We start from the raw sequence: 14,305 nt of genomic DNA, 5'->3' as shown, positions 1-14,305 counted from the left end.
TATCACCGACACCGTTGATCGCCTTGCCCCTTCACCTATCGACCGGCCAACCACCAAAAAAATACTTCTAAGTACATCTAGTATTTTGCCAATCGATTTCCTTCGACTGCAACATATTTTTCGATATTTTAGACTAAATTAGTGCTGTCATTGTGCAGTATCTTTCAACACACACTGGAATTCACATAATGAGAATTAACACAAATTATATGAAAATTCTATTAATGTACAAGTCTTTTCCAGTATATATTTAGAATTTCCTCCATCTCTAATCGCATATATTTGCCATCTCTAAGTGTTGTCACGACGTCAGCGATAGCAACAATCGATAGACCTATGACACAGCTTTGCCTGAGCGAAGGCAGCGAAAATATACACAGCAAAAAGTGAGAATTTGAGTGCGTTTTCGTTGGTCATAGCTGAAGCAAGCAATTAATCATCTTTAGCTAAGAACATGTCCGGCTCCGGTCTTGATGAAAATCCCTTTGGCGAGCCCAATCTGGACAATCCGTTTGCGGTAAGTCCGGAATGAAATGAAAAATTCGAGCCGACACACACACACAAAGTGAGTGAGTAGTTCATGCATGCGTGGGTGTGTGTGTGTGCTGCAACGACGACAGTGTCGCATATGTTTCATTTTCCTACATGTATATATATCCTGTATAACCCGTAGGATCCCGCCATACAGCAGGCAAGACGTCAGGCTGGCGCTGCGTTGGTTTCATTGGAGGACTACAATCCATTTGAGGAGCAGGCCAAGCCACAGCTTCAAATCAACTCCACGAACACGGCGGCTGTCGTTCAGCCGCTCTCACAGAACGTTCCACCCCCACAGACCAGTTCGCTGGGCGCCTCGGCGCCAAGCACTAGCATACAAATCACCTCGGAAGAGCTGCAGGTAAGTGCGTGCCCCAGTGTGGCAACCAGATCATTCATTGTGTGATGTGTGCTGTGCGTGTGTGCTAGATCACCACAAACAAGAGAAAAAGAAAAAAAAAAAAAAACAACATTCAAAGAAACCGGCACTAGACGACGGTTGGTTTCGCGTTACACGTCTCCAGAGCGGAATGTACAGTGAATGCTCGTCACTGTGAGTCGCGGTGCCATACTTTTTGTTGGATCATGCGAGCAAATGTTTTATTGCAGAACCCCCCCATCAGATAAAGCCGTAGCCGTCGTTATCTACCTACCGTCTTGTTTTATGATAAATGTATCCGTCCACAAATTGTTCTTATTGTATCTTGTGAGAAAGATTTCCCGGCAGATCATCAATGGGTACGCACTGTAACCCTTCTCCGCCTGTGGTTGCATTGCTGGGGCTGCCATATGTGGGCGTTGCTTAGGGGCAAAACGATTATCAATGAATGGCAAACATTATGCTGATAATTCCTCTCTCTCTCTCTCATTCTCCCTTTGTATTTGCATCGATGTAGCGACGGCAGGAGGAGCTGGACCGCAAGGCTGCCGAATTGGATCGCCGTGAACAGCAGCTTCAGGGGAATGTGCCACAGCTGAACAACTGGCCTCCGTTGCCGGATAATTTCTGTGTGAAGCCGTGCTTCTACCAGGACTTTGAAGTCGAGATACCCCCAGAGTTCCAGAGACTGGTGAAGCATTTGTACTACATTTGGATGTGTGAGTATCGTGTGTAGTGGTTTTTCATTAGCAGCTGATAAGCCGCCGATCGACCGACTGGGATTAGTCATCCATAATGGAACGTAAATACATACATTTATGAATGTTTTATTATTGATAGATTTGATTCGGTTGAAAAAGTGCAGGCCTTCTGCCGGTAACCTGAAATGTTTACTAATCGCAAATTAACACTCTGTGTCTCCGCTCCCACACAGTCTATACCATGACGTTGGTGGCCAATGTGATTGGTGGTCTCATCTTGCTGTTCCATTCGGGTGATTTTGTCACCTTGTTCCTGGCCCTGTTCTACACAGTTCTCTTCACGCCCGCCTCGTATGTTTGCTGGTAAGTGCTGATGTGGAAAATATATTTTATTTCAATATTTTTGTAACTCTCTTTGTGTCTTTGGATAGGTTTCGGCCCGCGTACAAGGCATTCCGCAATGATTCGAGCTTCAATTTCATGGTCTTCTTCTTCATCTACTTCTTCCAAACCATCTACTCGGTGGTGCAGGCCGTTGGCTTTGATAAGATGGGCTATTGTGGCTTCATAACGGCCATATCTCAGTTTGATGGCCAGGCGGCGGGTATAATTGTGGGCATCTTGCTGCTAAATGTTGCCTTCTGCTTCACGGCCGTGGCCGTGGCCAATATACTGATGATCACCAAGATACACACGATCTATCGCAGCACTGGGGCCAGCATGGCCAAAGCACAGGCGGAGTTCACCACGGAGTTTCTGCGCAATCAGCATGTCCAGGAGGCAGCCTCATCGGCGGTCAATACGGCGATCAGTTCGCAGTTCAACAACAGCAGATACTAAGCTAAACAAACAAGAGACAATCAATCAATGAATCAATCAATCAACCACATTGTATTTTGGCACATGGAGCCCACCAGCTTCAGCACTCATCCACAGAGATAGTTGGCTTCGAAAATCGGCACAGAAAGAAAGGAGAAAGGAGGCGCAACACAGCGTAAAACAGAAAGAGATAGAAAGAGAGAGAGAGCGGAAAGCGGAAACATTAATAAGAATACAACTAAATAAAGCATTGAAAAAGAGAGTAAAACTGGAGAGGAAGGAGCATTGAACTAATAACTAATTGCTTTTGTGCATAAATAATTCCTAGAATGCCGTCGTCTTTATTGCAAATAATTACTGTAACGATATGATAGAACACCAAACCACACCAATAATTAACAAAATACTTTATAGAAATGATACAAAAACACCAACAAACAACAAAAACAAACAACTGAGAACTAAGTAATAGGAAGCAGAGAAAACACTTATGTGCCGTGAGACAAGTGTCCGAAATTCAACTTTAAAAATATAATATAATATAAATTACAAAGGAAATACAATATCTGAATATACGCCTAGGTATATGCATATATACAAGAATGCTACGAGAACTTCGAGAGTTTTTTTGTGTGTTTTTCCTAAGAAATTATTAATTTATACAAGAATTTATCCAAACACGGATATACACATGGATATTGATAATGAAGGATGACGATGTTTTCTAGTTCTTTAAGTACCACGCGTCACACCTCCTTCGCCCACACACACACACACACATACACATACATTCAAGGCATACATATATACATATAAAAATCTATATATATATACATTATACGATTATACATATAATATAAATAATATATTTAACGCTTTAAATTTATCTCTTGTCGCCTGCCCCAACTCTCACACAGAATGAAATCAAAAATTGAATTTTGATTACTCGTCCATGCACGCCTTCCGCCACCAACCACACGCCCACGCCCACGCCCTTTGCTCTGTTCTCCACACTCACATTTAATGTCGTGTCGTGTTTTTTTTTGTAATCGTAATTGTTATATATTATATATATCTATGTATATGAAGACAGCATATAAAATATTGATTCACCCATTTTCTAGATACAATTATTTTATGTTTTTTATTGCCCCCCCCACACCCTCTCCCCACTCCTGCCTTCCGTTTGCTTGCAAATCGAATTAAAACAAAACAAAACAACAACTAAAAGTTATGTTATGGCATATATATTTATTTGTTCTTTAAAGTGAAAACGCGACGATGATCTGTCGATTGTGTATTTGAAATTCAAGCAAAATTATGATAAATTCAAAAATAAATATAAATACTTATAGATGTAAGGAGACGTTTGGCAGCGTTTTTGGTGTGGATAATTTCCTGCGAAAAGGTTTCCAAGAAAAGACAGTTTTCCTAAAAGATCTGAGAGATCTAATGTAAATGGTAAATATTGTGGGGTTTTCTTTGGATTCCTCGGGGTTGGGTAACAGCAAAACCTCTGTAGGAGTCTACGTTTTAAGACGCTTCAGAGATATTTCAAGTCAAAATGATAGAATAAACTTCCGTTTGGTCACATAATCTCTTTTCGAATCTAAAAGATCTTTCAATATTGCTGCAATAGCTTACTTTTTCCTTCTCTTCGCCAGTATACAATTATCTGACCAGCATGTGTTCTATAATCGTTGGTATGACAGGCAGTCCTTCCATTTCTTAAATGATTTTAGAGCCAAAATAATTTGTTTCTCTCAATGTTTTACGTAAAAAATCAGCGGAAATCTGATCTACACACTCGTACATATATGAATATGGCAAACCTGTTGAGATTTATTTTGCTTATGCATTCAAAGGGCAGAACATTCCCGTATAAATAAAATATTGGATCCCTTAAACATTCATGGGAATAGGTTTCAGTTGTCGAGACCGGGGAATCTGGGAATTTACCTCACCATAAGCTCCCGCACAAGTGTTCAACCAGTCCAACCCCATGGGCCCACATTCTAACCCCATCTCTGATTGATTTGGATTTCCCGACTGATTGATATTCCCATAAGTGTGATGGTGGTGGGTGGATTGTGCCTATCTCCGAGACGTTTGTCACCGAGAGATGAAAATTTCATTTGGCAAATGTTGAATTGAATCAACAACAGCAAATGGTTGTGTGTGGATTGCCACACACACATGTACGCTGCTCCTCCCTTTTGGCCTATCAAATATTTGTGTGAGACATATATAGACTTTACCCTACCCCACCCTAACCATCATCCATCTCCGCCCTCCTGCTCTGGCATTCGGTTTAGGCAAAAATTGCGCATACGCCACGTTGAGGGAATATTTGCAACGATTTGTTTGCCATTTTGCTGGCAATGGAGTGGGCCGCAGAGCAGAGTCTATGAATAGCAGTGGAGGCTTGCTTCTGGTCGGTGTCGACGATGGCTGCAGGTTGGGGAGAATGTAACCCCATTTGGATGCAGTATAAAGCGAGAATGATGAGCAAATATGCTCAAGAGTTTTGCTGCTGCTCATGCTGCTCATGCTGCTGGCTGGTCCGTCCATTGCAGCGTTGTCATCGTTAGTGGCAAATCCATTTTGGCACACTTCAGGCGAGAGCCTGCATCACTCACGTGTTGCAGCTGAATCCTCTTGCCCCAAAAGTGGGCCACCGGCGTAGGCAGAAGCCCACCTGGTCGCTGGGACGGGGACTGGAACTGCGGCCCTTGGGCTGGGCCTCTGCTCGTATTGGACGCTAATTGCTGACAACGATTTGCTATTGATTGCATTTTCACGCTGCTTGCGTGCTAAGAGCACACAGAGAGCAAAGTCAAAGGACATGCCGTGTGACAAGGTAACCTTATTGATTTTATGTCCATGCCAAGAATAACCAAGGAGTCCGTTTTTATGTAACTCAAATCGCTTTTGAATCGACTATCCACAACTTCATTGACCACCACAAATATCAGCCCCCCAACCGCCAACGTCCCCAAGTTCAGAGCTGAAATATGCCGCGCCTCAATCCATGTTGAGTTCGTCAAGTATCTTGTTTTGAAGGGTCAACTACGTACTAGTAACTGCTCAAAGCTGATGATCTAATAGTGGAACATTTGAGGATCTATCAGTGCTAGGTGCTGAGCTTTACTGGTTTAGCTTTCCGTGTTCTTTCCACCTTGCATTTTCATCCAATTCATTCATTATTCTGCTGATGTTTCCCTATCCTCTCTTTAGTCCACTGTCTCACCTCGTATCCTTTCTGTTGAAATTCCCAGACGCTATGCTGATAAACGTTTCCCACTCGATTGGACAATCCGCATCTTAAGAATCACTTAAATTATATGCCCTATCCCGCCGGCAGCTAAATGCCTCGCACGCTCGTCTCGTCTCGTCTCGTCTCGCCTCGTCTGGGCACGCTCTGGGGGGGAAGTCCCGACGACAAATTAGGCGGCAAATGCGAAAAAAGGGGAGACAGAAACGGAGACGAACGGCAACGGAGACGGCAACGAGCAAATGGCAATAGCATTTGCCAAGTCGGAGCCAATTTTTCACACTATACGGAAGTATTATTTGGGTCACATTTCCTGCTGCTTTTAATTAAAATCTTCCCCTGGCGGAAGTACAAATTTCTTGATGTTACAAAACGCTGAAAATGCTGCCCTGGACACGGTTGTTGGTTGTGCCCGTCCCCTCTCTCTCTCTCCCGCGAAAGGGAATGAATGGATGGTGTCCGGGATGGAAGATGGTCGAGGGTAGAGTAGAGGGGTTGACTGGCTTAGTGACTTGGTCAGAGCTAAGTCAAAGCCGAAGGTGGTTGCCGACCCAAGCCCGAGCCTGAATCCGACCCCGACCCCGGCCCATCCCGGCCGCGACCCGACCCAACCCAACCCAACCCTACCCGACCCGACCCGAAGTACACCAAATCGCATACAACCTATTGCCCTTCATAATGCCACAGGGGTGCGGGTAGCGGGGATGTGGATTGTGGGTGTAAAGTAGGAGGAACTGGCGGCAACGGTGGCAGTGGCGGCCAGATGATTTCAACTGAGATTGAAGATAAAACACATGCGCTCATCACGTTTGCTGTTTTGTGCCGTTTCTGTTTGTGCTCTTCGTGCTTCGTCGTCTTCGTCTTCGTCTTCTTCTTTTGCTTCTTCTCATCCTTGTCCTTAACGCTATTTTCCACACATACATAGACACAGCGCAAGGCCGCACTCACACACACCCATACAGAGAGAAACAATCACAATCACAGGCACTTGGCGCTTCCTTCGGCCACACAGCTTTCTGCTCCTCTGTGTCTGCTTCTGCTTCGTTGTCTCTGTCTCTGTTTCTGTTTCTGTTTCTGATGCTGCTATTCTCTGCTGTTGGCTTTGTCCCCGCTGGGAAATGCGCATCGCCAGTGGCGAACAAATATTTCGTTCGTTTTTTCTTGTTTTGTATATTTATTTTTATTCAATTCCAGCAGCGCCCGTGTGCCACAGAGCAGCCACAATGTATTCCGTTGAAGTTTTTTGTCTTGTTTTATTTTTGTGTGTGGCATCTCAAATATGATTCTGTTATTGCCTTAATTGGAAATCCAAGTTCCAGGCTTCACTTACCCAAATTGAACTGGGCCAGCGACATTCTTCACAGTTTCAGCTTCAGTTTCAGAACTTAATGTATGTACATTCCATTAGCAGGCACAAATAAACAAAAATGGCAATCTTGCCGCAAGCAAAAACACATAGCACATTTTTGAGGGCTCTGCAATTGGGAGTTTTGGAAACTTTTGGTAGCAGTTTTTGGGTTTGCTTTGGGTCTGATTTCTTCACCTCAAATCGATGGTAATATAAGTATTTTTAATATAGTGTTTCCTACTGAAATATAACTTTTTCTTTGCCCAATCAATCTGATCCTTCACCCTGCCGATGAGTGGTATTCCCAAGCCGCAATGATCGCTTTCGCCTGCTTCACATATGTAGATCCCAAGCGGCGCCACCTCATTTCCCAATGGGGGTTTGGTGCGGTTCGTTTCGCTTCGGCCAGTGTTCGGGTTCGTTCAGGTTCGCTTCGCACTGCGGCTGCTGCGGCTGAGCTTTCTTCAATGAACATGTGTGTGTGAGGCGGAGGCGGAGGCGGAGGCGGACAGGGACAGGCGACAGTGCCTTACTTTGGGCTTGGCTAAAACATTTTTTTGTAACAGTCGCGCACGCCCTCCCTGCGGCTCACCCCCACACACACACATACAACCGCACGCACAGCTGTTCGGCTGGATTCGGCGGGGGTTCGACTTTCGGCTGTTTGGCTCTCGGCTATCGGCTCTCGGCTGATAAGCTGCTGCTGCTGCTGCTGCTGCTGGCTCCTGGCTCCTGGCCTGGTCCTCAGTGCCAAACTGTCAATCGTGTAGTGCGGTCATGTGGTGCGGAGCCAGTGTGCGCTCTCCTCCAACTGTCCTTTGAGCCAGCGGTTTGCTGTAACCGAACCGAACCGAAACTGAAAGAAGGCACTGAAGCCGCCAAGAGTCCGAGCCATAGCCGCAGTAACAGCCGCAGAACAAGCACGGCAGTCAGAGAAACAGAGGCACAGCATCTCTCCGCGTTCTCACTTTATTTTTCTTCCTGTGTGTGCGTGCGTGCGTGCGTGTGTGTGTGTGTGTGTGTGTGTGTGTGTGTGTGTTAGTGTGTGTGATAGTGTCTGTGAGTGTGAGTTAGTGCTTCACCGTGCGGTCGTTCGTTTTGCCGAGTCGCCGCTCGCTGGCCCGCGTTCTTGTTCTCCATGGATTCCATAAATTTTGATTTCATTGCAACATTTAACCAAAAGCAGGAAAATAAAGCAAGTTATTCCCAAACAACAAAAACACACCCACAGCGAGAGTGAGCGAGAGTAAGGGATAAAGAGTGAGAGAGAGGAAAGTGCTCGAGTGTCAAAATAACCAACAAAAAGATAGAGAGCCAGCGAGAATCCAACCAACCATCATCGAGGCATCTAAAAATATTCAAAATAGTCCAAGAAAATATATTAACAGATTTTTGAATATTTGTTCGTTGGGTTTCATAATTGAATTCCTTGTTTTTTTTTGGAGTTTTTGTTTTTTGTGTGTGGATTGAACGCGTGTGCAGCAAAGCAAAGCAAGAGCAGAAGCTGAAGGTGAACAGAACAACAAAACACAACAACCAACAACAACAACAACAACCAACGACAACAACAGAGCACGAGGAACAACATCTTTCAACACGAGGAACAAACAACAACGACCACAACGAGGATGATGATGGGCTGCTGGAAATGTGCGTAAAATGTGACCAAATCCTTTTGCCTCTCTACACATGTAATCCCACTCTACAGTGAAATTCCCCATAACGGACGGACCCTTGCGTACCCCAAAAGCAGTTAGCCGGACAAATGTGTCATGCCAACTTTCATATAATTGCTTTCAATAAATGTCCGCTTTAGGGGAGTTTCACTGTACATTATATGCTATACATAAGTATATGTACATTTTTTGTTGTTTGTATATTTGTCGAGTGTTTGACATGTTCTTTGAGGGGTGTCTCCGTGTGTGGTGTGTGACGCGGCAAATGTGAATTATGCAAAGGTGGCAGCCACATCTTGGCCGCTTGCTTTTTGTGTTAGCCCTAATCCAATTTGTCGCACACACCACTGCATCCCCCCACCACGCACTCAAACTCTGTAGTGTTGGTGTTTCTCTGTGTCTGCCTGTCTCTTTGTGTGTGTGTGTGTGTGCCAATTAGTTGACAAATTACGCAAAACTAATGCCAACATTTAATTGCCACAATGCCTGGCTGTTCTTCAGCGTTTCAACATTTTTATTTATATAACGAAGTAGAGAGCACACCAACACACACACACACACACACACACACACACACACAGGAGACACAGTGACACAGCAAGGATTCATCCCAATTGAATGGCCCAAATCCTGGTGCCCCATCCCCCGCCCCAGCCCCACTATATATTCATCTCAGTTCGACCCTAATGAAGTTGTGTGTGGCTGAAGGGAAAAAAATTACTCAATCGTTTTTAGTGTACGCGTGAGTGTGTATGTGTGTGTGTGTGTTTGCTTGTGTGTGTGTGTCTCAGTGTCTCTGGCCGTGTGCCACCCCCAGGGGTTAGGCCTTTGGCTGCCTTTTGCCACAGCCGCCTCTTGTCTGCGCCTTGTTATTTTTACAGCTCCTTGAGCCACTGACCAGAATTTCGTTTTCTTTCCGTTTCTCTTTTTTTTTTGTGTAATTTCGGTTTTTTTTAAGCGGATTTTGTTGGCTACAGGGGGGTTTATATTCCTTCCTCCAACGCAGCGATTGGGGGGTGCGACAGGGTCCTCAAAACTCTATTAGCTTCATTATTAATAAAGTTTTCCCTTTCTTGTGTATGTTTGTGTGTGTGGCCCTTCATCAATGGGATTTCTTAATGATATTTCTTTTTGTGTGTGGGAATCTTTTGACAAAACTTAAAAATTGTGTGTCCCCATCCCGAAAGGGAATATCATGAATATTTTTTGACGAAATTGAATGGGAATTGCTTGTAAATGCCTATCTTTTATCGATGATCTGGAGTATCTAATGCCAGCAACACCGAGGATGAACACCAAGAAATCTTATTTAGAAATTAGTTTAAGAAAAAGTAGCCAGAAATGTCATTGATTGGTGATGCTTCAACGTCGTTAATCCTTACTTATAAATGCTGTTCATTTATGGTATTGTTTACGCTTCGAGTATGTGTTGGAATTTTTCCAACTGGATTCACTTATAATGCAGAACTCTGTGGATGTAAATTTTCATTTAAGTTAGACTACGAGGGAAAGCATTTCACTTTTTGCCAATTCTTGAACCAGCTTCAAATGAATTTCCTCACATTTCTTACATCGAAAACAACGGAGGCCAGAAGGCAAATAACATAACTTTAAATTAAAACTAAAACTACTCTTAAATTTTGATTGTTTGGTATATTTCTTGAAGGCAAGGCAAGGCGCTTTTAAGTTGATCAAAAATATTTATAGCGATTTAAATTAAATCTTTTCTCCATGGCATATTATTCAGCAGTCTATAATTTTTCCACCAACATAAGTAGGATCAATATGTGCCCTTTAATGCACATTGCTTCGTTTGTTTTCTTGTTGCTAGTTTTCAGGACAATCCTCAGCAATTTAGAACATTAAATCAATGTTTTTTTGGTACAAACTTTAGCATTTTTCTGTGCTCATCTCTCAAAAAACAGCTTATACTCCGCATCTCGCAATCTTTTCAAAGATAAACGCTCTCCAATCAACCATTACATCCTCTCATGACGAGCAGAATCTCTCTCTGCTTTGGGGAATCCTCAAACTGACGACTCGTTAAATTCATTTTGCTGGAATCATGATTGGACTTCATTCAAATTAATCCGCAGATGATTTCCACTTTAAATTAATTGCCGCATCCACAGCGTAAATGTGGCAGCGTGTGCGAGTGTTGCAACATTCACTGTGCTGCATGCCACATTCCGCCATTTGTCGCGGGTCGAATATTAAATTGCCTTTCCCTTTGTCCCTAACGTTCTTCAGTGTTGCCCCCCGCCCATCCATTAACCGACATTCACACTCATTTACACACACAAACACACACACACACACACACACACAAGTGTCCCTGCACATGCACGCACGCTGTGGATACCCCATTGACGGGAGTGGGCCCTGATATTGCTCATACGCCGCGTATGTCCTGCCTGGAGCTGGCATCGGAAAATGTTTGCTTGTTTGTTTTGTCGCTGCCGCTGGTCGTTTGTGACTTTGATGGGTGAAAATTCAATGCCTTCCAGGGCGCACGATTGACCACAGGGGGGGATAGATAGGGGGCAAATAGTGGATGGGCAGGAAGGGTAGGATAGGAAGGGTATGGCTAAGCGGGTCAGAGAGAGGATTCTTTTTAGCCAGATTGGCTGGTGATTTTGCTGTTGATGCTATTTTCGGTTCAGAGCTGTGAATGAATGTCATAATCGATAATTTAATGTGCAAAATGGATGCTGCTGCCGCTGCCAGTCGTTTTTGTCCCATATTCACTCTAGCCAGCTGCCTGCCCATGCCCACGTCCATGTCCATGTCCATGTCCCCTTTGCCCAGCCCTGTCGCTGTTCTTATTCCTGTCCATGCTTTTGCGATTTTTTCTGTTGGTTGGTGGACCAACGGCTATAAACGTGTTTAATTAATAGCAATGACACAAACAAACACACAGGAACAGGCACAGGATCTGAACGCGAGAGTGTTGAAGAGTGGAAAGAGCAGAGAGTGAAGCAAAAAGAAAATGATACTCGACCAGAGTCACATTCGAAATATTCACAAAATAAACACTGAAGGGAAAAGCGGCAAAGGCGGTAACACACACTCACCGAAACGAAAGATGTTCAAGTATGGAGAAACCCGAAGACACAGCAGGAACAAGATGAAGAACGAGAGAGAGAGAGAGAGAGACCGACACTTGGCACAAAAGAAAAATGCCAAAGACGAAGCAGAAACAGAAGAAAAAACAGCAGCAGCAGCAGCAGCAGACGAACATGCCGACTATGAAGGAAGGACAATGGCAAGCAGACGACGACATGTTTGCCTCTCTGTATATGTATTTATATATACATATGCATATGGGTGTGTGTGTGTGTGTATGTGTGACAGCAATAATAATAAAAACCTAGAAGCAGGCAAAAATCCCATGTGTATGTGTAGCACAAAAACACACGCAAACACACAAAGGGAAATGCCAAGAAATGAAGTGCTTCTCTTTCACACACGGCATCAGACTCCCGCTTCCTCTCTGCCTCTCTCTCTCTCTCTCTTCATCTGTATGTGTGTGTGTGTGTAAGCCCTGCAATTACATAATATGGTACGCGCATAAGACGAAAAGTATTATTAAAGCCTTTTTTGATTTCCGAGCAGCAGCATCACAGTCAGAGTCAGAGCTAAACTATTCCTCAGAGAGCTGGGATTTCCCTCTTATTGATTAAGCGACACTCAAACAGACAGTGGGCGAGAGCTGCTGGGTGGCACAAGGAGAGGCTGAGAGTGAGAGTGCATTCTTGGTTGGGGGTAGGCGGGATGGGGGTAGGCGAGGGCGTCAGGGTGAGAGCCATACAAATTCTGTTAGAAATTCTTTGGGGGCTGTCGCAAAGTGAAAGTGAACTGCAATTTTTGTTCAGCTGCTTAACAGCTCCTCCAGGCGCTCAACCATTTTTCCCTTTCTCTCTCGGATTCTGTGTGTCCTTGCTGCTGTCTATCCTTCCCCCCTCGTTGTGTCCCTCTCCCCCGCGTTGTGTCCGTGTGTTGAATGCATTTTTTTCGCTCTCTCTTGCTCGCATGCGAGTGTGGTGAGTGTGTGAGTTTGTCCTACTGCCCTAATGAAATTACATAGACCAACTATGGCCTGCCAACGCATGAAATGCACTCACACACACCAGCAGACAAACACACGGACATACATATATGGAAAGAGAGAGAGCAAGATAACGCTCTGGCAAATAGAGGAAACGGAAGGGATTGCACTGCTTTATGGGCAGACCGACGACACCAATGGTGTGCTTTTTCATAAATTGCATTTAGTTGGCCAAGTTTTCGCCTTTCCATTCCATTTTTTTTCTTTCTTTTCCCCCCTCTACTTTGCCCTCCCATTCTCGCTCTCTCTTTCTGATATTTTTTTTTGTATGTTACTTTTCAGTTGATTTGATTTTATGGTCTGCCAGAGCTCGACTACGAGCAGGAAAACGAGCGGCATCAGCACCAGCAGCAGAACGAGAATGTGCAAGCAATGGACAAATGTGTTCGTAATGGATGCCAAGTTGAAAAGGTTTCTACTACAGCAGATTATTTATAAATGTTATTATGCTGCTGGGTGAATGTAAAGAGCTAGAGGAGTCGACAGGCAGAGAGCCACAGACAGGCAGAGAGCTGAAAAATGATTTGAAAAATGATTTCAAAATTAAGAGCAATTTTTTTCGTTTTGTTTTTATTGCCCGGGTGGAGGATTAAATGGAGCTCAGCCAAATCATTTAAGTACAAAAAGGTTTTGTGATTAAGTGGCAGTCTAAGGCTAAATCAACCATTGCAGAAGGCAAGATACCTCAGGATATTTAAAGTTACATCAGGAGCACGCTCTACATGTCATACAGATGTAAATGTTGTCACAGAGATCATTGAAGACATTCCCAAGAAGCATAAGTTGGAGCATAAATGCTTTCTTTGGAAAAACAAAGGCCAGAAAAGATTTCAGGATGAAAAGCAATCCTTAAACGATTTTCTATGCCAGATTGTGGAAGAGCAAGACCCAATGCATCAAAATAATTGTTGAATTTCAATGTGTGACAGTAGCTGAAACTGCAATTTAACTTGCTAATTGCATTCAAGGCTAAACTATCGTATCCAATGACACAGCACAGACACACACACTCTCTGAATTTATGCCACTATTAACCACATTCGATTACTCTTACCATTCGTTAAACTAATTAATTGGCCTGCGAATATGTGTGTGCGAGATAATTGATTCTATTCAGTAATTGCATCAGCAGAAACCATATTTTCGCAATCGATATCAAAGCTCAAAACTCAATTTCGGAATCTCTGAATTTGTGAATTTAATTTTTGCACCCGTTTGAGGTTTGTTCTGCTACGCTCTCCTATTAAATGTTTAAACGTTGTGGTTAATGTAATCCCTGACATTAAGCAGAAGCTTATTTAATGTGAAAATTAACTTTAATCGATGTCTCACTCAATTAACGTTAATACAAATGAAATTAATGCCGAGAATGTGCTACAATGTTGTGGTCTCAGTCGGGGAGTGTCCTTAATCAATCGATTACTTATCGATTGCATAATCAATGAATGGGTTAAGTTATTTCA

At 43.7% G+C, this 14,305-nt stretch overlaps 1 protein-coding gene across 2 annotated transcripts; it reads left to right on the top strand.

The window, feature by feature from the left end:
• The first annotated feature begins 323 nt into the window (after nt 1–323).
• On the top strand, nt 324–2,864 carry LOC117580991 (secretory carrier-associated membrane protein 1). Of its 2 annotated transcripts, XM_034267790.1 has the most exons (6): nt 368–386; nt 447–517; nt 674–898; nt 1,434–1,635; nt 1,851–1,980; nt 2,049–2,864. In XM_034267790.1, the coding sequence occupies exons 2-6, from the start codon at nt 455–457 to the stop codon at nt 2,455–2,457; spliced, it is 1,029 nt and encodes a 342-aa protein (XP_034123681.1). In that variant the 5' UTR covers nt 368–386; nt 447–454; the 3' UTR covers nt 2,458–2,864. The 2 variants fall into 2 exon arrangements, with proteins under 2 accessions (XP_034123680.1, XP_034123681.1); XM_034267789.1 differs by having other exon boundaries at nt 324–517.
• The last annotated feature ends 11,441 nt before the right edge of the window (nt 2,865–14,305 follow it).

The sequence above is a fragment of the Drosophila guanche genome, unplaced genomic scaffold (assembly GCF_900245975.1).
Source record: "Drosophila guanche unplaced genomic scaffold, DGUA_6, whole genome shotgun sequence".
Classification (NCBI taxonomy): Eukaryota; Metazoa; Arthropoda; class Insecta; order Diptera; family Drosophilidae; genus Drosophila; species Drosophila guanche.
The sequence above is the reverse complement of the archived record's forward strand: the minus strand, read 5'-3'. Positions and strand labels throughout refer to the sequence as shown.